The sequence below is a fragment of the Bufo gargarizans genome, chromosome 3 (genome assembly GCF_014858855.1).
Source record: "Bufo gargarizans isolate SCDJY-AF-19 chromosome 3, ASM1485885v1, whole genome shotgun sequence".
NCBI classification, from domain to species: Eukaryota; Metazoa; Chordata; class Amphibia; order Anura; family Bufonidae; genus Bufo; species Bufo gargarizans.
In genome coordinates this window covers 594,912,541-594,936,901 of record NC_058082.1, presented here as the reverse complement: position 1 = coordinate 594,936,901, position 24,361 = coordinate 594,912,541, and the positions used below count along the sequence as shown (strand labels likewise).

The window sequence follows — 24,361 nt, the reverse complement described above, 5'->3', positions numbered from 1 at the left end:
ACACTTGGGTCTGTTGTCATGTTAAAATCTCCGAAAATCACCAATCGTCCCTGTCGTTTTTTATTAACCAATTTCATTAGCTTGCAAAAGAATCCCAGTTGGCCTCTGTTAGGGGCATACAAGGATACTAGAGTAAAGGCAGCATTATTAATTAAGCATACCAATATAATAAACCTCCCTTTAGGATCCAAGTAATCTTCTACTTGGGAGAAAGCCACCGTATTTTTGATAGCAATCATTACTCCTCTAGACTTAGAGTGGAAGTGAGATTGGAATATGTGGAGAAAATGTGCACGACTTAATCTAAATGCATCTTTTTGGAGTAAATGTGTCTCCTAAACCCCTAAGATGTCACATTGCAGGGTTTTGGCTTCCCTCCAAAGGTACGCCCTACGCTTTTGGACTGTTTAGACCATTTACATTCAGGCTAGTGATGGAAATGACCATTATACAGTAGAATAAATATCATTGCAAGATCCATATAGCAGAAATTATAAAAGAGATGCAGAGCGACTCCCAGCCAGGACGCACGCATCAATCGGACTAGGCAGCGTGAAGTGACACAGGCAACATATATGCATCATTTAAACATAGATTCCCAAAAGGCAAATGGGAATATAACATATAAAAACAGAAATAAAAATAGAACATAGGAAAAATAAACTTGAAGGGCTGAAGGCTCTCTGACATTTGGGGCCATAGTCCCGTCTGTGACCTAGGACAAGAAAAACAGGTCTAGGGAAATAAGACTAGGATGACTTTAGCACCGTAATGCGGAAAAATCCATCACAGTGAACCCAAGTTAACGGACTGTTTCCCATTCCTTATGGATCCTTCTCGGAGAATTTAGTCGGGCTCCCTCTGGTGGAGACGTTGCAATATTCCAGTTTTTCAGGATCTTGTGGCCCTCAGCTAGGGACTTGATGATATGAAGCTCCCCCTTATAGTGCACTAGGAGACGAACTGGGAATCCCCAGCGGTACTGGATCTGCTCCTGTTGGAAAGCCGAGGTAATTGGAAGTAAGGCTCTCCGTAGCCTCAGCGTAGTGGCGGATAAATCTGCAAAGATAAGAACCTTATGATAGGGAGCAGGGAGTCCTCCATTTTTTCTGGCGTGAGCCATAAGTTGCTCTTTAACCTTAAAGAAATGGACTCTGGCGAGTACGTCTCTCGGAATGGATGCATCCAGGTGTAGCGGGCGTGGAACTCGGTGAGCTCTATCAATCTCCAGATCCTTGTCTTGGCAATGTGGCAAAGTCGCTTTAATAAGAGATTGCACATATTTCGGAATATCTTTCGCGGAAAATTGATTCAGGGACCCCACGCAATTTAATATTGTTGCGCCGACTCCTGTCTTCTAGGTCGGCCATTTTTATAGCTTCCACCTCTGCTTCTTAGTCGGTGTGCGCGTCTATCAGGGTGTTATGAGACATTGCAAAGTCCCCGAATTTGTTCTCCAGGTGGTCTGTTCTTGCTCCTAGGTCAGCTATTTCAGAGCGTAGGGGGGGTCGCCACCAGTCGCATGTCCCACAATAAGGAGCGCCTCTGGAGCAATAGCATGTCCCGCATGGCGGTAGTAAAGCGGCTAGTAAAGCGGCCTCTCCCTCTTCGCCGGATTCCCATCCCCAGCCCTGGTTACCTTTTTGTGAGGATGTCGGAGTAGGTTCCTCAGGCTGACGGGGTGGTAAGCGAATCGGTTGCTTGTCTGGAGAGGCGGCAGGATTCGCATTCTGCTCTGGGCCGATAGCATATCTGGACGTCTCCAGTGGATCTGCTGGTTCTGGGCCCAGCGCTGGATCAGAAACTTCTGTTGAGGGGATCATAAGTTCAAGCCCACGAGAGACTAAGGTAGGTGAAGCTGGAGGAGAGCACTGCAGATCACACGCTGTTTCATGGGAGGGCAGCAGTTCGTCCGAGCTCTATGGTAGTGAGGCGGGCGTCTCCTCCGCGCCATCTTGGTCGCTGCCTGCATCTTTAGAGAAGTAGAATTTGGAGAGCTGAGGGTGTTTAACCGCTCTTTTTTTCCGCCCAACCATGTCGGTAGCAGTTCTGAGGAGGTACCCCTCCAGTTTGAGTGGGTTCACCGCTCGGTATGTCGCTTTTTAAAGTCACTTTTAGTAGTGCTGTCTCAGGAGCTCAGACTCCAAGCATCCGCGCGCCTCGGCAGCCAGCTAAAGTGACCATTTTTAAAGTGGATCATCTGACCTTCAAATGTGTATGGGAGTTGTTATATCGTCTATGCCAGTACTCCACTCAAGTTCTAAGGACATGGTCACATGGTGGACTTTCGATACAGATTTCGGCGCATAGTATGAACTGAAATCCACAGAAAAACTGCTTGTATTTCACCTCCCATTGTTCCTCCATTGGAATCCAAGATGCTATTCATGTCGGAGGAGTTAATGATATGCCCTAATTAATTTATTCGCCTTCTTCAGAATTTCTATCAGTCACGTCCTGCTGCCCTTTATTTTCTCTCTGTTTGTCCGAGTGCAGAAATCTATTTGTCACGGAGCGCCTGTCACCGGTATTAGCATTTTCTAACAACACTTCCCAGAAACGGTTTATTACGTTAAAAAACAGATCATAATTTATACATTTGCCAAAAAAGTATTCAGTCATTGTCATCCCCGCTGCAAAAACTGAGTTTTATGGCTGCAGAAAACAATAATTTCCTGGTCATTGGTCGTCAGAAGATACGAACATCACAAAAACCATCATCCTGAAGTGAACTTTATATTTATTGCACGCCGTTAAGAGACCGACTAGGCCGCAAATATTAGAGCTGTGCCCGTATAACCTTATCTAACGTGATGGGTAATACATATGAGCTGACCTTGGCTTATTTGCATCCACATACATAAAGGAGAGCTAAATTTGTCGATTCAGGAGCCTCTAAACGGCCTTGATATTCAGCCTCCACCATTCCTGTCCTTAGGCTGTAAATGGTAGTGTTCCCATTTACTTGGCTTGAGTGGCGCTGTAATACCGCACACAGTCTGTGGATAAGAGTGGCGCTGTTTCTGGAAGAAAGCAGCTGTCATTTTCTAATAAAGCAACCAATCAGAGATCAGTTTTCATTTCTTAACCCCTTCAAGACAAAGCTCATTTTTGTTTTTGCTTTTGCATTTTTGTATTTTTTCTCCCCACATTCCAAGAGCCATAACATTTTAAATTTTCCATTCACATAGCCATATGAGGGCTTATTTTTTGCAGGAAAAGTTGTATTTTTAATGGCACCATTTAATTTAACTTAATTTAACTTGAAAAATCTTTGTAGGGTGAAATTGGAAAAAAATGCACAATCCCTCCAAAGTTTTTGGGGTTTTGATATTACGGCATTTACTGTGCACAAAAAATTCCATGGTCAATGCAATTATGGAGATACAGAATTAGTATAGTTTTTAGTTTGTTTTACTACTTTTTTTAAAATAAAAACCCTTGAAAATATCAAAATTTTCTTTCCATTTTCTGACAAATAGGAACTTTTTTTAAATTTCCATCTACAGAGCTGTATATACAGTAGGTCTTGTTTTTTTCGGAACAAATAGCAGTTTTTATTGGTACCGTTTTTGTGGTACGTACAACTTTTTTAGGCGGACAAAGTGACCAAAAAAATGGCGAATCAAGTGTTTTTCATTTCTTTCCGTTACGGCATTCATTGCGCAGGAAAAATATTTTTAGAATTTAATAGTTCTGAGATGGCAATACTTAGGTTTATTTTTTATTGTTTATTTATTTTTAAATGTAAAATTGGGTTTTGGACTTTTAATGTTTTTATGTTTTTTTTTTACATAATAAATTTTAGCCCCCTTAGGGGGCTGGAACATGAGATCTTTTCATCCCATGTTTCATTCACCATAACATAGATGGTGAATGGGATCCAGCCCTCTGTCTGCTGAGCTCTGCCTCATGCAGAGCTCAGCAGGCAGATTACTATGACAGCCCTGGGAACCTTCAGCAGGCCCCAGGCTGTCAGGGTAACCAATTGGAGCCTCGTGATTTCACTAGACAGTTCTCAGAAATGAGACTCACTGGGGGAGATTTATCAAGACTGCTGTAAAGGAAAACTGGGCCTTCTAGGGGTTAATAGGAGGCACGAGACACGGGATCGCCCCTATCAGGGCGGCTATTCCGTTTGCAGGCAGAGCAACCAGAATAGGGCTATAATCAGGGACATTGCCCCAATAGCCTATTGAACACTTGTCTGCCATCCTGCGAACGTAGGCTAGTGGAATACTATTTCCACAGTTAGGTTTTTTGATTTATTTCTTGATTTATATTTTTTTCTGTACTATAAGGGTCCATTGGCTTTTATTAATGACTTATTAAAAGTTATGTTTTAGAATTAATGGTAATTCTGTGAAGTCTGTAAAGAAAAACTGGTTAGTTGCCCATAGCAACCAATCAGATTTCAGCTTTGTAGTTGCTATGGGCAACTAGGCCAGTTTTCCTTTACCCTGGTTTTGATAAATCTCCCCCAAAATATATATTCATTGGCCTCAGCAGTCACACACCCCTTGAAGACATATCACAACTGAGGCCAGTGAATGGATTCAGTGGTCAACAGGTGACCAGAAGCAGTGGGGGTGGTACCCTCAGTGCTGGAGCTGAGCACCGGCGACTAGGAAAGTGGTTTTGTTTTTTTAGGCAGAGTAGATTTTGGGAAATATCTCCAATTGTGGCGGAGGTTAGACAACTCTTTTATCATTTATTCAAGGGGCTAGGTGATAAATATATACGCTTGCTGGCGGTGAAAAGAGCATGCGCAGTGCCCCTCTATTCAAACCCTATGGGAAGGATGGGGACAACCGAGTACAGCGCTCAGTCCCATAGACACTTGGGTAAATGCATTAGGACTGGAGTTTCTTGCACCAGTCTTAATAGAAATCCCCACTGGCATACAAAGTAGTGGAATCAACCAGTATGGCACACTAGATGGTGCTGCATACAAAGTATTAAGGGGTAATAATTCTGGATCATCGGCAGGAGGGCCGCGTGCCAGAAAAAGAAATCTGCGTCAGCAAGAGAGTCAGTGTAGATTTCTGGTGTAATGTGCTCTAGTTTTCTGGCACACATGTTAAACACCCCCTCCCATCCACGTTTTGGAAAAGTGGCAGAGGAAGCCAAAAAAGTCACAAACGTTGATACAAAAAAATGGCACTTGTGCCAAAATTGCGACCTAGGTACGCCAGTTCTCTGGTATTCCAGAATAATACATTCCCCGATTGGACATAACAACACTGCGCATGCTTGACTGCTGGTCCATGTGAGCATGCAGTTAGAAGGAACAATGGACTGAGGACCTCTAGTGATTGGTGAGGGTCCTAACAGTGGATTAAACATTGATCAACTATTATATGGATGGGCTGATAAATGTCCATTGTGGGACTGCCGTTTTCCCTTAAGGGGTTCTCCTATCTTTGATATTTATGACATATCTATAGAAGGAAGTTTTTAGCAACCACGGGTGCCTCCAACCTTACTTAAGCCTCATTTACATCTCAGTGTTTCACGGACGTGTGCTGTACACCTCTCACTGACCACCTTCTCACAGATCTGAGCACGGACACGGATATGTGAATGAGGCTTTAGTGGTACAGGATTCAGTCCTATGTTAAATGATAAAATTCTGCCTGCCTGCAGCCACCACTAGGAGGAGCTCATGGGTTTATGTATGAACAGTCTGCAGGTATGGAAGGGCCACCAATAATCCACTTTTCTTTCGTATGAGTATTTAGATACAGGACTAGGGCGCCAAACAATCTTTTTCTCAGGTGAAGAAAAACCTAGGTACGACTTCAAAATCTATACCTTACTACTGTCAAGTAGAAATAAATCATATCCATATTACATGACTGTACTTTAGGTCCACCTTTCAACCATATGTGAATAGGCTTATGAAAATGGAGCCTTGGGGTCTCTACACTGATAATTTTGATTCTGCCCCCTAGTGGTCATTAAGTGTAACTTACCAATAGGTGTGCCAACTCCATAACCTTTCGAGTCAATGAGCCCTCCAATTTGGGTAAGGTTGCAGTTCCGTTGTGTGACGAACTCAATACTGGTGGACTCCATGAGCAGTGCGTAATCGGTGGTGAGAACCCGTTGAATGCCCTCATCATTGTTCTTTACAAGTGCCGTCTGCTGCCGGCTGCTCATAAATGCCCACATCTTCTCGTAAGTGGATATTTTGGATTTCTGGAGGAAGGGAAAATTGTTGTTAGCAATGTATGCTGAAAGAGGTAATTTAATGATAACTCCAACCTGAATGGTTATGACTTATCCTAGGAGAAACAATAGAAATCTTTGTAAACCTGGGCAGACCTAGGGGCCTGTTACACAGGTCAAGGCCGGGCCAATCAAGTTGATCAGCACTCATTTAAAAGGCCTTTCACATAACCTGATGCAAATTAATGGGGGCGAATGTTCGTTATTACGATCATTCATCCCCTATTCAGTTTGCATATTGTTGGCAAACCATCTCCTTTTCACACAGTGCAATGTGGTTAGGCAAATTGATGCCTTAAATGTTTTGCCTTAAACTGAATATACTCACATCTTTTATTTTTTTATAAATTGTATACCTTTTTTCTGGAGAAGCATTGCATGGCCTAAAACAGTGCTTACGCCGACTAGGGAGATATAGTACCCCACAGCTCCCCATTGTTAGGTCCAATACTCTTTGCCGGTTTCCTAATATATGATTATATTGATTGAAGCTGAACTTGTTTTTATAGAGCCTGAGCTCAATATCCACTGCATAGTCCTAGAGTTAGATGATAGAATTCTGCCTGTCTGCAGCCACCACTAGGAGGAGCTCACGAGCCTATTGCATACAATTTTATTATTGAGTTCCATGTATGAACAGTCTGCAGTAAACTCTTAAGCTCCCCCTAGTGACAGCTGCAGGCAGTCAGAATGTTAATGTTTTCAATCCTTTCTACAGACGTGGACAAAATTGTTGGTACCCTTTGGTCAATGAAAGAAAAAGTCACAATGGTCACAGAAATAACTTTAATCTGACAAAAGTAATAATAAATTAAAATTCTATAAATGTTAACCAATGAAAGTCAGACATTGTTTTTCAACCATGCTTCAACAGAATTATGTAAAAAAATAAACTCATGAAACAGGCATGGACAAAAATGATGGTACCCCTAACTTAATATTTTGTTGCGCAACCTTTTGAGGCAATCACTGCAATCAAACGCTTCCTGTAACTGTCAATGAGACATCTGCACCTCTCAGCAGGTATTTTGGCCCACTCCTCATGAGCAAACTGCTCCAGTTGTGTCCGGTTTGAAGGGTGCCTTTTCCAGACTGCATGTTTCAGCTCCTTCCAAAGATGCTCAATAGGATTGAGGTCAGGGCTCATAGAAGGCCACTTTAGAATAGTCCAATTTTTTCCTCTTAGCCATTCTTGGGTGTTTTTAGCGGTGTGTTTTGGGTCATTGTCCTGTTGCAAGACCCATGACCTGCGACTGAGACCAAGCTTTCTGACACTGGCTAGTACATTTCTCTCTAGAATTCCTTGATAGTCTTGAGATTTCATTGTACCCTGCACAGATTCAAGACACCCTGTGCCAGACGCAGCAAAGCAGCCCCAGAACATAACAGAGCCTCCTCCATGTTTCACAGTAGGGACAGTGTTCTTTTCTTGATATGCTTCATTTTTTCGTCTGTGAACATACAGCTGATGTGCCTTGGCAAAAACTTCGATTTTTGTCTCATCTGTCCACAGGACATTCTCCCAGAAGCTTTGTGGCTTGTCAACATGTAGTTTGGCATATTCCAGTCTTGCTTTTTTATGATTCGTTTTCAACAATGGTGTCCTCCTTGGTCGTCTCCCATGTAGTCCACTTTGGCTCAAACAACGACGGATGGTGCGATCTGACACTGATGTTCCTTGAGCATGAAGTTCACCTTGAATCTCTTTAGAAGTCTTTCTAGGCTCTTTTGTTACCATTCGGATTATCCGTCTCTTAGATTTGTCATCAATTTTCCTCCTGCGGCCACGTCCAGGGAGGTTGGCTACAGTCCCATGGATCTTAAACTTATGAATAATATGTGCAACTGTACTCACAGGAACATCTAGTTGCTTGGAGATGGTCTTATAGCCTTTACCTTTAACATGCTTGTCTATAATTTTCTTTCTGATCTCTTGAGACAGCTCTTTCCTTTGCTTCCTCTGGTCCATGTCGAGTGTGGTACACACCATATCACCAAACAACACAGTGATTACCTGGAGCCATATATATAGGCCCAATGGCTGATTACAAGGTTGTAGACACCTGTGATGCTAATTAGTGGACACACCTTGAATTAACATGTCCCTTTGGTCACATTATGTTCTGTGTTTTCTAGGGGTACCATCATTTTTGTCCATGCCTGTTTCATGAGTTTATTTTTTTACATAATTCTGTTGAAGCATGGTTGAAAAACAATGTCTGACTTTCATTGGTTAACATTTATAGAATTTTAATTTATTATTACTTTTGTCAGATTAAAGTTATTTCTGTGACCATTGTGACTTTTTCTTTCATTGACCAAAGGGTACCAACAATTTTGTCCACGTCTGTATATCCATGCAGAGGACCTAAAGCTTAAAGAAGAACTCCAGCCACTATAAAGACATATTACGGAATGATTCAGAACAGAATACAATGGCTCTAATGTCTATGGCTGCCTATAGATTTACTAGCCATGAAAGGGGTTGTTTCATGAAGACACCCCTGTTCTATTAGGTCATATGGTCTCCATGTAGCACAACATTTTCCCCACAGTGGCCACTGCAGGGGAATTGTCTGGCTGGCTGCCCCGTTAACAGATGAAAAACATTCCTGTTCGGAGAAAATCATCAGTTGCTTTGCTGGCTGATAATATCTCATCCACGTCTTCAGTGTTTTCCGTACTGTGAGGAACGTTTCTGGGGCTGATAATAAATAGCCTGAGAACAGACATTTCTATTTCTTCCCTACTGATTTAATACAATGTGTGGACCGTCAGCCCCTCTGTTTCACTATACCATAAAATATCAGTATTAAACTCTTCATCAGGACCACTCCGCACAAAATCACCAATAAAAACACCCTGTAGAGTCCTTGAGATTAGGTTGCTGCAGGAGAGGTCTACTATAAAGTAGACGTTTTTCCATGAAATCAATCAAAACTCCAAAAGATAAGAGAGAATAATGATAGCAGCAGAAGAGTAGTGCTTGTTGATCTTCAGGAAGATAGTGAGCTGGTCACAATGGATTAATGAAGACCAGGCCGTGTCAAACAATGATTGCAGCAGAAGAAGAGTGAACTGATCTTGTGGGAGGCAGTGACTTTGCTGATTACATTTACCAGCTTCAGGAAGCACATAAGCATATGCCATAAAACATGTCAGCTGCAGAAGTAGGGTATGTGTGGTCAGTGGGCCCCACTAGAAATCAGTGGGCCCCACAACAAATCTTTAAATGACCCCCCGCAAAGCTTCTTCACAATGCCCTCCTACCATGAAACCCTCACTCCTGTGGCAGGTCAAGATCGCTCTTTCAGACAAGGCCCAGCAGCCGCTCCGTCCGTTTCCTATAGTGCCTCTGTGTATAATGTCATTTTAAAATACTGCCCTGACAATAAAATCTTTTAGTCCTATTCCTGGGTGGGCCCCTTCTCAGTTCAAGCCCCAAAGCAACCGCTACTTCTGCTTCTTCTATAGCTACCCCCTGTGTGCTGCTCTTCTAAGAGACAGTGAGATGGACCCAACTGTAAAATGCAAAAGAGTCCAAAGAGCCACCAAAGTGAAGTGTTTATTTTATGGCACAAAAGCCTAAAACAGCACACACAAAACTGCAATCACATTACTGGACTGTATATGACAGTGGTAGCATTAGATCATGGGAATAATAAGACAGCAGGAGAAGAGTGTTCTGATCTTGTAGCAGGCAGTAACCTATCCATTCCACTGAATACAGTTATGTTAGTGAGAGCTACATGTAAAAAGTGCAGTGTCATGAATTCAGTAGCCAACCAGCTTATGGGAATGATGATGGCAGCAGAAGAGTAGTATGTTGATCTTGAGGGAGGAAGTGACCTGGACACATTATAAGAACCTGACAGGTTGAAACAGGGGCAGCAACAGATCACTGTAATGACAACCACAGAAAAATATAAATAGATGCTGCGATATTATATCAACTCGCCATCAACTCCCCTTATCCTAGGTATGAGTACTAAATATTATATCTGTCACAACCAGACAGCTGAGAAGCTCTGACAGAGGCCTTTCAGAACCTCCTCCTTGACTTCTGTGTTGTGGTATTCAGCTCCTCCTCTCATTAGCGTCTCTCAGCTGTTATGTGTTGGACTAATTGTTTCCCTTTAAATTCTTCCCCAGAATGCTTTTCTGGGCGGCTTATATTTCTTCCTGGAGTATGTGTGCTTGCCCATCTGGTTCTCCTCTCCTCCACAAAGTTAAGTGTTACACTGTTATCTGTTATTTTCTGTTTGCTGGATCCCAGGTGACCCTGACTCCCTCCGTGTCTGGTGTAGGGAGCCGGTGGTCGTGTCCCCTCACTATTGTAGGGTGCTCAGGGCTTTATAGTCAAGGTTCGTGGATATGCATACCTCCACCATTCGGATCTATGCATAGGCTGAGCAGCCAGGGAAAGTGCCAGGTCTTCTACAGGGGTCTCCCTTTCGTTCCTTAGCTTTTGGATCCAGCGAGACATTTATGCATGTTTCTTTTGCCTTGTTACCTGTACACATTCCGTGACATTATAAGCCGCCAAAACCGTCTTAAGCATGGATCCGGTTTCACTTTTGGCTGAACGCTTCCAGGGTCTTTCATTGGAGGTAGCTGACCTCCGTAAGACTTTTTCTCAGCTTCAAGTGACCGGTTCAGCTTGCGTTCATGGAGCTTGTTCTGAGCCTAAGATCTCGCTCCCGGATACGTTCTCCGGGGGTAGTGAGAATTTTGTGCGTTTTAGAGAGGCTTGCAAACTCCATTTTCGCCTTCTTCCCCATTCTTCTGGTGATGAGGAACGGAGGGTGGGGATCATTATATCGCTGCTCAGGGGTAACGCTCAGTCCTGGGCCTTTTCGCTGCCGGAGGGGGCACGGCCCCTCCGTTCAGTGGATGAATTCTTTTTAGCCCTGGGTCAGATATATGATGATCCGGATCGTATTGCTCTGGCGGAGTCTAGACTACGTCTCCTATGCCAGGGTAAACAATCCGCAGAAATATACTGCTCAGAATTTCGGAGTTGGGCAGCTGATACTGGTTGGAATGATGCTGCACTCCGAAGTCAATTTTGCCATGGTCTTTCAGAGGGATTGAAAGATGCATTTGCCTTTCATGAAAGGCCTATTTCTTTGGACTCTGCTATGTCTCAGGCCGTTCGTATTGACAGGCGTCTTAGAGAGAGAGGAGAGATCTCTCCTTCCTGTCATACTCGGTCCCAGGACTGTGCAGCGGTCCCATTCTCTGCGCAGGGGTCTCAGTCGCTGTCAGCCCCTTCTGAGCAGGAGCCCATGCAGCTGGGGTTGATTGCTTCTGACAATAGAAGATTCAGCCCGCAGGGGAGGGTTTGTTTTTGTTGTGGAGGTATTAATCATTTGGCAAATATTTGTCCCTCTAGGAGATTCAGGCAGTTCTCTGGGAGTAATAAAGAAACAAACAGGAAAAAAATCTTTTAAAAATGTTCCGTCTGTTACTATTGGCAGGGTTGAGGCGGAAATTGAAGGTTTTCCGTTTGCTTGTAGTTCCCGTTTTGTCCTGCCTGCTAGGGTGGCGCTAGAGAGCAAGAACATTTTTTGTGAGATTTTTGTGGATAGTGGAGCAGCGGTCAATCTCATTGATAATCACTTTGCGATAACTCATGGTTTCCAGGTGTGCGCTTTGACAAAGGATATTCCTGTATTTGCTATCGATTCCGCTCCACTTTCTCAGAAATCATTAAAGGGCATAGTTCACAATATCCGTTTAATTGTGAGTGATGCTCATGTTGAGGATGTGTCATGTTTCGTCCTTAGCGGTTTGCCGACTCCTCTAGTGTTGGGGCTACCCTGGCTCACTAAACATAACCCCACCATTGATTGGCAAGCGAAGCAAATAAATGGTTGGAGTGACTTTTGCAGAGAGAATTGCCTCATGACATCTGTTTCTGAGGTTGCTACTAAGACTATACCATCTTTTCTCTCTGAATTTTCGGATGTCTTCTCTGAGAGTGGAGTTCAGGATTTGCCCCCGCACAGGGAGTACGATTGCCCTATTAATCTCATCCCAGACGCCAAGCTGCCTAAATCTCGTTTATACAATCTTTCCCAACCTGAGAGGATCGCTATGCGTGCTTATATCTCTGAGAGTCTGAGAAAGGGACACATACGACCCTCGAAGTCACCTGTTGCCGCTGGTTTTTTCTTTGTTAAGAAAAAAGATGGTTCTTTAAGACCTTGTCTGGATTTCAGGGAGCTGAACAATATCACAATTCGTGACCCTTATCCGCTTCCTCTGATCCCGGACCTATTTAACCAGGTTGTTGGGGCTAAAGTCTTTTCCAAATTAGATTTAAGAGGGGCATACAACCTGGTCAGGGTCAGAGAAGGGGACGAATGGAAGACGGCCTTCAATACCCCTGAGGGCCATTTTGAAAACTTGGTTATGCCTTTTGGTTTGATGAATGCCCCAGCTGTTTTCCAGCATTTCGTGAACAGCATTTTTTATCATTTGATGGGAAAATTTGTATTGGTGTATTTGGATGACATTTTGATTTTTTCTCCCGATTTCAAAACTCATAAGGAACATTTACGTCAGGTCTTGCTCATCCTGCGGGAGAATAAATTATATGCGAAACTGGAAAAATGTGTGTTTGCGGTTCCAGAAATTCAATTTCTGGGGTTTCTTCTCTCCGCTTCTGGTTTTCGCATGGACCCAGAGAAGGTCCGCGCTGTGCTTGAGTGGGAGCTTCCTGAGAATCAAAAGGCGCTGATGCGTTTTTTGGGCTTTGCCAATTATTACAGGAAGTTCATCTTGAATTATTCTTCTATTGTTAAACCACTCACTGATATGACCAGAAAGGGGGTAGATTTTTCTTCTTGGTCAGTAGAGGCGCGTAAGGCTTTTTCTGATATCAAGGAGAGTTTTGCTTCCGCTCCCATCTTGGTGCAACCTGATGTTTCGTTACCCTTCATAGTTGAGGTTGATGCTTCTGAGGTGGGTGTGGGGGCGGTCTTGTCTCAGGGTTCCTCTCCTGCCAATTGGCGACCGTGTGCCTTTTTCTCAAGAAAACTCTCCTCCGCAGAGAGAAATTACGATGTGGGAGATAGGGAATTGTTGGCCATCAAGTTGGCTTTTGAGGAATGGCGCCATTGGCTAGAGGGAGCCAGACACCCTATTACCGTATTTACTGACCATAAAAATCTGGCCTACTTGGAGTCAGCCAAGCGTCTGAACCCGAGACAGGCCAGATGGTCGTTGTTCTTTTCTAGGTTTAATTTTGTTGTCACGTTCCGCCCTGGAGTTAAGAATGTGAAGGCAGATGCCCTGTCACGTTGTTTTCCGGGAGGCGGGAATTTTGAAGACCCGGGTCCCATTTTGGCTGAAGGTGTGGTGGTCTCTGCTCTTTTTCCTGAATTGGAGGCAGAGGTGCAGGCAGCCCAGTCAGAGGCTCCTGATCTTTGTCCTCCTGGGAGGTTGTTTGTGCCTCTCGCTTTAAGACACAAGATTTTTAAAGAACACCACGATACGGTCCTTGCTGGGCACCCGGGGGTAAGAGCCACACTGGATCTCATCGCTCGGAGATTCTGGTGGCCTGCGCTTCGTAAGTCGGTTGAGGGTTTTGTGGCAGCCTGCGAGACTTGCGCTCGTGCCAAAGTCCCTCATTCACGGCCATCAGGTCCTCTCCTTCCCTTACCCATTCCTTCCCGTCCTTGGACACATCTGTCCATGGACTTTATCACGGACCTGCCTCGTTCCTCGGGGAAGACTGTGATTCTGGTGGTGGTGGACCGTTTTAGCAAAATGGTGCATTTCATCCCTTTTCCTGGTTTGCCCAATGCTAAGACGCTGGCTCAGGCATTTGTTGATCACATTGTCAAATTGCACGGTATTCCTTCAGACATAGTCTCTGATAGGGGCACGCAGTTTGTTTCCAGATTCTGGAAGGCTTTCTGTTCTCGCTTGGGGGTTCGGTTGTCATTCTCTTCTGCTTTCCACCCGCAGTCGAATGGCCAGACAGAGCGCGTCAATCAGAATCTGGAGACATATCTGCGCTGTTTTGTGGCGGAGAATCAAGAGGATTGGTGTTCTTTTTTGTCCCTTGCTGAGTTTGCTTTAAATAACCGTCGTCAGGAGTCCTCTGATAAGTCACCATTTTTTGGTGCATATGGGTTTCATCCACAGTTTGGGACTTTCTCGGGAGAGGGGTCTTCTGGTTTACCTGATGAGGACAGATTCTCCTCGTCTTTGTCATCTATTTGGCAAAAGATTCAAGATAATCTAAAGAGCATGAGTGAGAGATTTAAGCGGGTGGCTGATAAGAGACGTGTGCTTGGTCCGGACCTGAATGTTGGTGATCTGGTGTGGTTGTCTACCAAGAATATCAAATTGAAGGTTCCCTCCTGGAAGTTGGGTCCTAGGTTTATTGGGCCTTACAAAATCCTGTCTGTCATCAATCCTGTTGCATACCGTCTTGATCTTCCTCAGACTTGGAAGATCCATAATGTTTTTCATAAGTCCTTATTGAAACCTTATGTTCAACCCATTGTACCCTCGCCTTTGCCTCCTCCGATTATGGTTGATGGGAATCTTGAATTTCAGGTCTCTAGGATTGTGGATTCTCGTCTTGTCCGCGGTTCTCTTTAGTACCTTGTTCACTGGGAGGGGTATGGTCCTGAGGAGAGGATGTGGGTCTCAGTGACGGACATTAAAGCCTCTCGTCTCATCAAGGCTTTCCATAGGTCCCATCCTGAGAAGGTGGGTTCTGAGTTTCCGGAGTCCACTCGTAGAGGGAGGGGTACTGTCACAACCAGACAGCTGAGAAGCTCTGACAGAGGCCTTTCAGAACCTCCTCCTTGACTTCTGTGTTGTGGTATTCAGCTCCTCCTCTCATTAGCGTCTCTCAGCTGTTATGTGTTGGACTAATTGTTTCCCTTTAAATTCTTCCCCAGAATGCTTTTCTGGGCGGCTTATATTTCTTCCTGGAGTATGTGTGCTTGCCCATCTGGTTCTCCTCTCCTCCACAAAGTTAAGTGTTACACTGTTATCTGTTATTTTCTGTTTGCTGGATCCCAGGTGACCCTGACTCCCTCCGTGTCTGGTGTAGGGAGCCGGTGGTCGTGTCCCCTCACTATTGTAGGGTGCTCAGGGCTTTATAGTCAAGGTTCGTGGATATGCATACCTCCACCATTCGGATCTATGCATAGGCTGAGCAGCCAGGGAAAGTGCCAGGTCTTCTACAGGGGTCTCCCTTTCGTTCCTTAGCTTTTGGATCCAGCGAGACATTTATGCATGTTGTTTTGCCTTGTTACCTGTACACATTCCGTGACAATATCCCCTCGGAATCTTGAGGTTATTTTTACATCCTGGTATCTTAATTATACTAATAATGCCTTATTTTAAATTGTGTTATGATTCTAATCCTTACATCCCCCAGCTAACTTAGGCCTTTATGATGACTCTGTACTTATCAGGCAGTGTCTACCCGAGTAATCCGATAAGGTAGCTCCTTCCCCCAATACCTGGCACCGCATCTCCAGTCTCAGTCATGCGCAGTAACTGCGCCTCCCTGGGACCTTCGGATCGCATAGAATCACCCGATGCGCTCTATGGTGCGTTCCAAAGCACCGGAAGTGGCGCGCGGACACGTGATGCGTTCCACCGGTGCGTTCCACGGCACCGGAAGTGACGCATGCGGCGTCCGCCGGATCTCAGTGTAGAGGCGGGAAAAACTAATTATAAATGGGTAGTAATAGGCCTGGCAGCTCCCCAGCTTTCCTGGAACATTGGGCTATCAATTTCTTGGCAGCATGCAGTAATTTACGTTATGTTACCTGGCATCACTATGTATGGCACTGTTTGGGTGACATTTATTTTTGAAATTTTTTCAGGATATCATTATTCAGCCAAGATCAATGTTTCCTTGTATCTGGACGGGGAGCTAAGTAAAAATCTATATCATCATTATTTTTCATCATTGTGCTATCCTTCTCACCCCCTGATGATCATTGCCTTAGGTGAAACGCGTAGGGGTTTTTCGTTTAAGGAAGAATTGGTGTATGATTACCTGCGGTGCACCAGACATTATCCATATATTTATGCATTATCTTCTTTCTTTATCTATTTTTGTTTGTTACGTTCTCTTTCTATAGGGTTTTAACAGGGATATTCTAGGATTAGGCACGGGAACAGGGAACCTCCACCACTAGGGGGTAACCCTGGGCTGAGGATAGACCAGAGTATTACAGGGATAGTATCCCCTGTGGTCCCCCGATCATCCTCCTTTCTCGATGAATATTTTTCCCGTTGCCATATTATTAACATATCTCCCCTGGAGGATTACATCACGTATTCTTAGTTATTAGGTACCGTTGTACCAATACCCATTACTTTAACATTAAAGGTATTTTTAAGTCACGTTCGTTTTCTATGCTTAGTTTGATTTGATTTATAAATGTGATTTGGTTGAATCTTTTCTGTGTGAAATATTTATAGATGCTGACAATGTATGACAGGTGCAGTATTAAATCATAGGAATGATAAAACAGCAGCAGAAGAGTGTTCTGATCTTATGACAAGTATTGACCTGCCCACGCACACATTAACGTTATTAAGAGTAGAAGTGTCATGAAATGAGTACCCAACCAGCTAATCGGAATGATGATGACAGCAGAAGAGGAGTATGCTGATCGTGAGGGAGGCAGTGACCAGGACAGATTAGAAGAATCTGGCAAATTGTAACAGGGACAGCAACAAATCACTTTAATGACAACCACAGCAAAAGTTAAATATATGCTGACAGTGTATGACAGGTGCAGTATTAGACCATGGGAATAACAAAATAACAGCAGCAGAAGAGTGTTCTGATGTTATGGTAAGTAGTGACCTGTCCACTGATATTATTACAGTTATGTTATTGAGAGCAGAACTACATGTAAAAGGGGCAGTGCCATGAAATGAGTAGCCAACCAGCTAATGGGAATAATGGTGGCAGCAGGTGAGGAGTATGCTGAACTTGAGGATGGCAGTGACCCAGACACATTGTAAGAACCAGGCAGGTTGTAACTGGGGCAGTGACAGATCACTGTAACGATAATCATAGCAAAGGAGGAATATATACGCTGACAGTGTAATTTGTAATTAAATTAAAGGTTGAATCGCTTTATAACTAGTGTTGATCACGAATATTCGAATTGCGAATTTTAATCGCGAATATCGGCACTTCGAGAATTTGCAAATATTTCGAATATCGCAAAAAATATTCGTAATTGCGAATATTCGATTCCTGTGAAAATATCAGCCCATGCGAATTTTTATGCGAATAATTGTATGCGAATTTTCGCAATCAAGAAAATAATGCCTGGAGATCATGAATTCGCGAATTCTCGAATATATGGCGAATATTCGCCGAAATATTCGCGAAATATCGCGAATTCGAATATTGCCCCTGCCGCTCATCACTATTTATAACAAGGGGCAGTGTCAGATCACGGGAATCAAAAGAATAGCAGAAGAGGAATCTATGATTGCAGGAACATAAAATATAGGGGAATATTTGATTGTACGATTATATTAACAAGGACCTGGCTACACATGACAGAGGCAGTGTCATAATGTTGTAAGATCAGGGAAATGATGACACCAGCAGTCGCAGAAGGGTGTGCTGATCTTGATGGAGGCAGTGACCTGTCCACTCATTTGATTATGTTGGCAGGGACAGAGCTGAATATAATAGGGGCAGTGTTGTGAGCTGAGTAGCCAACCAGATTGGCCATTGTAATGAGAGCAGCAGAAGAGGAGCGTGCTGCTTTACTAGGAGGAAGCTGCCTATGACAGGGGCAGTGTCATCATGTACATAGGATAACATTAGTCAATGTCAGACCATGTTATCCAAATGATGGTAGTAGCAGGACAGGTATATGCCTGCCTTGCTGAAGTCAGTGACCTGGACACTAACGTGAGTATGTCACTGGGGAGAGGGCTGCATATCATGGGTAGTTATGGAATGATAACAACAACAGGATAAAACTAGAGGCAAATTAGGAAGGAGGACCCCATTCCAACCTTTAGGGCCCGGACTTGTACTAACTCCCAATTGCAGCCACATTTAAGAGAAGTGGGCATGCATGTGCATGGCCCTCTACACTGGAGTCTATGGAAGTTACAGAGGCTTCGAAGGAAAGATCAACGCTAATGCGTTGCCTCTTCTGCCCATCCTATAATCTGGCCTTGTACAGGGTCAGTGATCTAAACACCTATTACCTTACTTAACCTGGCCATATACAGTATATTAGATAAATGTTGGATGGACATCTAATGTGTATGGGGGGGTGACTCTATGGCTGATATATGAGGAGATGGCAATTGGGTTTAAACTCCCATTCCTTTTGTTCTCAAAGAAATACGCCACTACCATATGTGTCCTGTAATGGCTTTCTTCCCTTTCCCTGTTCAGTCACGTGTATGTTCGTCTGATGGAGGAGTCAGCTATCTAATGTGGATGGCAAGGCATGGAACAGACTACACGAGACATGGGTTGCATGATAAAGTGGACAGGTAAAAAGTGTCTTTAGCCAGTCACATAATTAGACAAGTCATTACTGCGGGATAAGCACATGTATACCGACTTTAAGGTGGGCAGAGACCTGTTCACTCATGAGATATGTTAGTGAAAAGAATATAGAGATAAAAAATACTGTTTCCAATCAGATCATGAAAATTACCACAACAGCAGAAGAGGAGTGTGATGATCTTGTGGCAGACAGTGACCTGTCTGCATATTAAATTAGTATTCACAGATTGCCACCATTAAAACATAGCCTTTATTCTAATCACGATTAAAATTGAAATAACCCTCTAAATGCAAAAAAAAAAGAAAAATAATTGTGAAAACTAAAAATCTCAAGAAATAGGAAAGATAAAAGGGGTAGTTTTGCATAGGTGTAGACTGATTGTTTTCTGGGTCTCTGTCCCTAGGTCTCACCCTATTCTTGTTGCCCTAACTACAAAACGGAAATGCGGCCCCGATAGGAGCGATCCTGTATCAGGAACCTCCTATATGCCCCTGGGGTGGCCCCGATAAAGGGATAAAGGACCTACTACTGTAGATTAGTTGATAGACTACCATAAGCACCAACAATAATAAACAAATCAAATGTCAAACCACCATATATATAGCAGTTGCCACAGTTAGGTTTAACTCGCCATATACATAGCATCAGCCACAGTTAGTATACCAACTCCTTGGATAGAATATATTTCAAGGGTCACTTAAATGGTGCCCCATATTAATATCAAATCTTTTTAAAGTGATGATAACTCTTGATGTCCCTGTCCCGACGCATTTCGCCCCTTCAATCACAGGGCTCCTTAGGGGACATCTTGACAATAGTTGATAGGAGAAATAAATAATATCTACACTTTAAGCAATAATTGTTTGGAGCTGAGAAACCATACACATCAATTTCATGATAAGGCCTCATGCACATGAGCGTTGTTTGCTTACGCGTCCGTTCTGCCGATTTTAGCGTTTCAGGTGCGGACCCATTCATTTCTATGGAGCCGTTGAAAATGCGGATAGTGCACCGTTTGCCATCCACGTCCGTGGTTCCAGTCAGTCAAAGAGATATAGCCTGTCTTATTATTTCTGCGGAAAACGGTTCGTGGACCCATTCAAGTCAATGGGACCGCTAAAAAACGCGGAGGCACACAAGATTTTCATCCGCGTCCGTTTTTTTCCCATCATTTGCATGGCAAACCTGTCTTAGACTTTTTTTTACATTCCTTTATGTCTGGTGGTCCTCCAAAAATAAAGGAAGACACACGGAAACAAAAACAAAGAGCAAGGCTTATTTAACTTTATCTTGTTATGTACACAGTGTTTAAATCAATCAATTGTCACAATATAAACACTTGTACTTGCGCGCCCGATATCTATAATATCGATTTCCCCAGATTAGATGCCAATTGTCAGCTCAGCAGAGAGGAGGGGGCCGGAGTGGGCCTGGCGTCCGCGGTGGTGCCGCTAGCACACCACCGCAGACGACACCACCGCGGACGCGTTGGGACAGGGACATCAGGAGTTATTATCACTCTAAAAATATTTGATATTAATATGGGGCACCATTTAAGTGACCCTTGAAATATATTCTATCCAAGGAGTTGGTATACTAACTGTGGCTGATGCTATATTGTCACAACCAGACAGCTGAGAAGCTCTGACAGAGGCCTTTCAGAACCTCCTCCTTGAGTTCTCTTTGTTGTGCTGTTCAGTTCCTCATCTCGTTAGCCTCTCTCAGCTGTCATGGGTTTGGACTAATTGCTTCCCTTTAAATCCCTCCCCATGGTGCATTGCTGGGCGGCTTATACTTCCTCTTGGAGTGTGTGTGCATGCTGATCTTGTTTTCCTGTCTGCTACAAAGTTAAGTGCTGAACATTTATCTGTTATTTTCTGTTTGCTGGATCCCAGGTGACCCTGACTCCCTCCGTGTCTGGAGTAGGGAGCCGGTGGTCGTGTCCCCTCACTATTGTAGGGTGTTCAGGGGTATATAGTTGAGGTACGTGGATATGCAAACCTCCACCTTTCGGATCTTTGCATAGGCTGAGCAGCCAGGGATAGTCTCAGGTCTTGTGCAGGGGTCTCCCTTTTGGTTCCTTAGCTTTGGATCTACTCAGTCATATATGCATGTTGCTTTGTCTTGTTTCCTGTACACCGTCCGTGACATTATAAGCCGCCAAAACCGTCTCAAGCATGGATCCGGTTTCACTTTCCGCTTCCAGGGTCTTTCATTGGAGGTAGCTGATCTCCGTAAGACTTTTTCTCAGCTTCAAGTGACCGGTTCAGCTTGCGTTCATGGAGTTTGTTCTGAGCCTAAGATCTCGCTCCCGGATACGTTCTCCGGGGGTAGTGAGAATTTTGTGCGTTTTAGAGAGGCTTGCAAACTCCATTTTCGCCTTCTTCCCCATTCCTCTGGTGATGAGGAACGGAGGGTGGGGATCATTATATCGCTGCTCAGAGGTAACGCTCAGTCCTGGGCCTTTTCGCTGCCGGAGGGGGCACGGCCTCTCCATTCAGTGGATGAATTCTTTTTAGCCCTGGGTCAGATATATGATGATCCGGATTGTATTGCTCTGGCTGAGTCTAGACTACGTCTATTATGCCAGGGTAAACAATCCGCAGAGATATACTGCTCAGAATTTCGGAGATGGGCAGTTGATACTGGTTGGAATGATGCTGCACTCCGAAGTCAATTTTGCCATGGTCTTTCAGAGGGATTGAAAGATGCATTTGCCTTTCATGAGAGGCCTATTTCTTTGGACTCTGCTATGTCTCAGGCCGTTCGTATTGACAGGCGTCTTAGAGAGAGAGGAGAGATGTCCCCTTCCTGTCATACTCAGTCCCAGGACAGTGCAGCGGTCCCATTCTGTGCGCAGGGGTCTCAGTCGCCGTCAGCCCCTTCTGAGCAGGAGCCCATGCAGCTGGGGTTGATTGCTTCTGACAATAGAAGATTCAGCTCGCATGGGAGGGTTTGTTTTTGTTGTGGAGGTATAAATCATTTGGCAAATATTTGTCCCTCTAGGAGCTTCAGGCAGTTTTCTGGGAGTAATAAAGAAACAAACAGGAAAAAATCTTTCAAAAATGTTCCGTCTGTTACTATTGGCAGGGTTGAGGCGGAAATTGAAGGTTTTCCGTTTGCTTGTAGTTCCCGTTTTGTCCTGCCGGCTAGGGTGGCGCTAGAGAGCAAGAACATTTTTTGTGAGATTTTTGTGGATAGTGGAGCAGCGGTCAATCTCATTGATAATCAATTTGCGATAACTCATGGTTTCCAGGTGCGCACTTTGGGAAAGGATATTCCTGTTTTTGCTATCGATTCCGCTCCACTTTCTCAGAAATCATTAAAGGGCATAGTTCACAATATCCGTTTAATTGTGAGTGATGCTCATGTTGAAGATGTGTCATGTTTCGTCCTTAGCGGATTACCTACCCCTCTAGTGTTGGGGCTACCCTGGCTCACTAAACATAACCCCACCATTGATTGGCAAGCGAGGCAAATAAATGGTTGGAGTGACTTTTGCAGAGAGAATTGCCTCACGACATCTGTTTCTGAGGTTGCTACTAAGACTGTACCAAACTGGAAAAATGTGTGTTTGCGGTTCCAGAAATTCAATTTCTGGGGTTTCTTCTCTCCGCTTCTGGTTTTCGCATGGACCCCGAGAAGGTCCGCGCTGTGCTTGAGTGGGAGCTTCCTGAGAATCAGAAGGCGCTGATGCGTTTTTTGGGCTTTGCCAATTATTACAGGAAGTTTATTTTGAATTATTCCTCTATTGTTAAACCACTCACTGATATGACCAGAAAGGGGGTAGATTTTTCTTCTTGGTCAGTAGAGGCGCGTAAGGCTTTTTCTAATATCAAGGAGAGTTTTGCTTCCGCTCCCATCTTGGTGCAACCTGATATTTCTTTACCCTTCATAGTTGAGGTTGATGCTTCTGAGGTGGGTGTGGGTGCGGTCTTGTCTCAGGGTTCCTCTCCTGCCAAATGGCGACCGTGTGCCTTTTTCTCGAAAAAACTCTCCTCCGCAGAGAGAAATTACGATGTGGGAGATAGGGAATTGTTGGCCATCAAGTTGGCTTTTGAGGAATGGCGCCATTGGCTAGAGGGAGCCAGACACCCTATTACCGTATTTACTGACCATAAAAATCTGGCCTACTTGGAGTCAGCCAAGCGTCTGAACCCGAGACAGGCCAGATGGTCTTTGTTCTTTTCTAGGTTTAATTTTGTGGTCACGTTCTGCCCTGGAGTTAAGAATGTGAAGGCAGATGCCCTGTCACGTTGTTTTCCGGGAGGCGGGAATTTTGAAGACCCGGGTCCCATTTTGGCTGAAGGTGTGGTGGTCTCTGCTCTTTTTTCTGAATTGGAGGCAGAGGTGCAGGCAGCCCAGTCAGAGGCTCCTTATCTTTGTCCTCCTGGGAGGTTGTTTGTGCCTCTCACTTTAAGACACAAGATTTTTAAGAAACACCACGATACGGTCCTTGCTGGGCACCCGGGGGCAAGAGCCACACTGGATCTCATCGCTCGGAGATTCTGGTGGCCTGCGCTTTGTAAGTCGGTTGAGGGTTTTGTGGCAGCCTGCGAGACTTGCGCTCGTGCGAAAGTCCCTCATTCACGGCCATCAGGTCCTCTCCTTCCCTTACCCATTCCTTCCCGTCCTTGGACACATCTGTCCATGGACTTTATCACGGACCTGCCTCGTTCCTCGGGGAAGACTGTGATTCTGGTGGTGGTGGACCGTTTTAGCAAAATGGTGCATTTCATCCCTTTTCCTGGTGCAGGCATTTATTGATCACATTATCAAATTGCACGGTATTCCTTCAGACATAGTCTCTGATAGGGGCACGCAGTTTGTTTCCAGATTCTGGAAGGCTTTCTGTTCTCGCTTGGGGGTTCGGTTGTCATTCTCTTCTGCTTTCCACCCGCAGTCGAATGGCCAGACAGAGCGCGTCAATCAGAATCTGGAGACATATCTGCGCTGTTTTGTGGCGGAGAATCAAGAGGATTGGTGTTCTTTTTTTGTCCCTTGCTGAGTTTGCTTTAAATAACCGTCGTCAGGAGTCCTCTGATAAATCACCATTTTTTGGTGCATATGGGTTTCGTCCGCAGTTTGGGACTCTCGGGAGAGGGGTCTTCTGGTTTACCTGATGAGGACAGGTTCTCCTCGTCTTTGTCATCTATTTGGCAAAAGATTCAGGATAATCTAAAGAGCATGAGTGAGAGATATAAGCGTGTGGCAGATAAGAGACGTGTGCTTGGTCCGGACCTGAATGTTGGTGATCAGGTGTGGTTGTCTACCAAGAATATCAAATTGAAGGTTCCCTCCTGGAAGTTGGGTCCTAGGTTTATTGGGCCTTACAAAATCCTGTCTGTCATCAATCCTGTTGCCTACCGTCTTGATCTTCCTCAGACTTGGAAGATCCATAATGTTTTTCATAAGTCCTTATTGAAACCTTATGTTCAGCCCATTGTACCCTCGCCTTTGCCTCCTCCTCCGATTATGGTTGATGGGAATCTTGAATTTCAGGTCTCTAGGATTGTGGATTCTCGTCTTGTTCGCGGTTCTCTTCAGTACCTTGTTCATTGGGAGGGTTATGGTCCTGAGGAGAG

At 44.4% G+C, this 24,361-nt stretch overlaps 1 protein-coding gene across 1 annotated transcript in view; it reads right to left on the bottom strand.

Annotated features, from left to right (window-relative positions):
• GRIK1 (glutamate ionotropic receptor kainate type subunit 1) overlaps window positions 1-24,361 on the bottom strand; it is a 248,600-nt gene that overhangs the window by 31,064 nt on the left and 193,175 nt on the right. Inside the window, exon 13 of the mRNA XM_044287731.1 lies at window positions 5,976-6,201. Coding sequence (XP_044143666.1) covers window positions 5,976-6,201 — 226 coding nt within the window. The remainder of the gene's footprint in view (window positions 1-5,975; window positions 6,202-24,361) is intronic.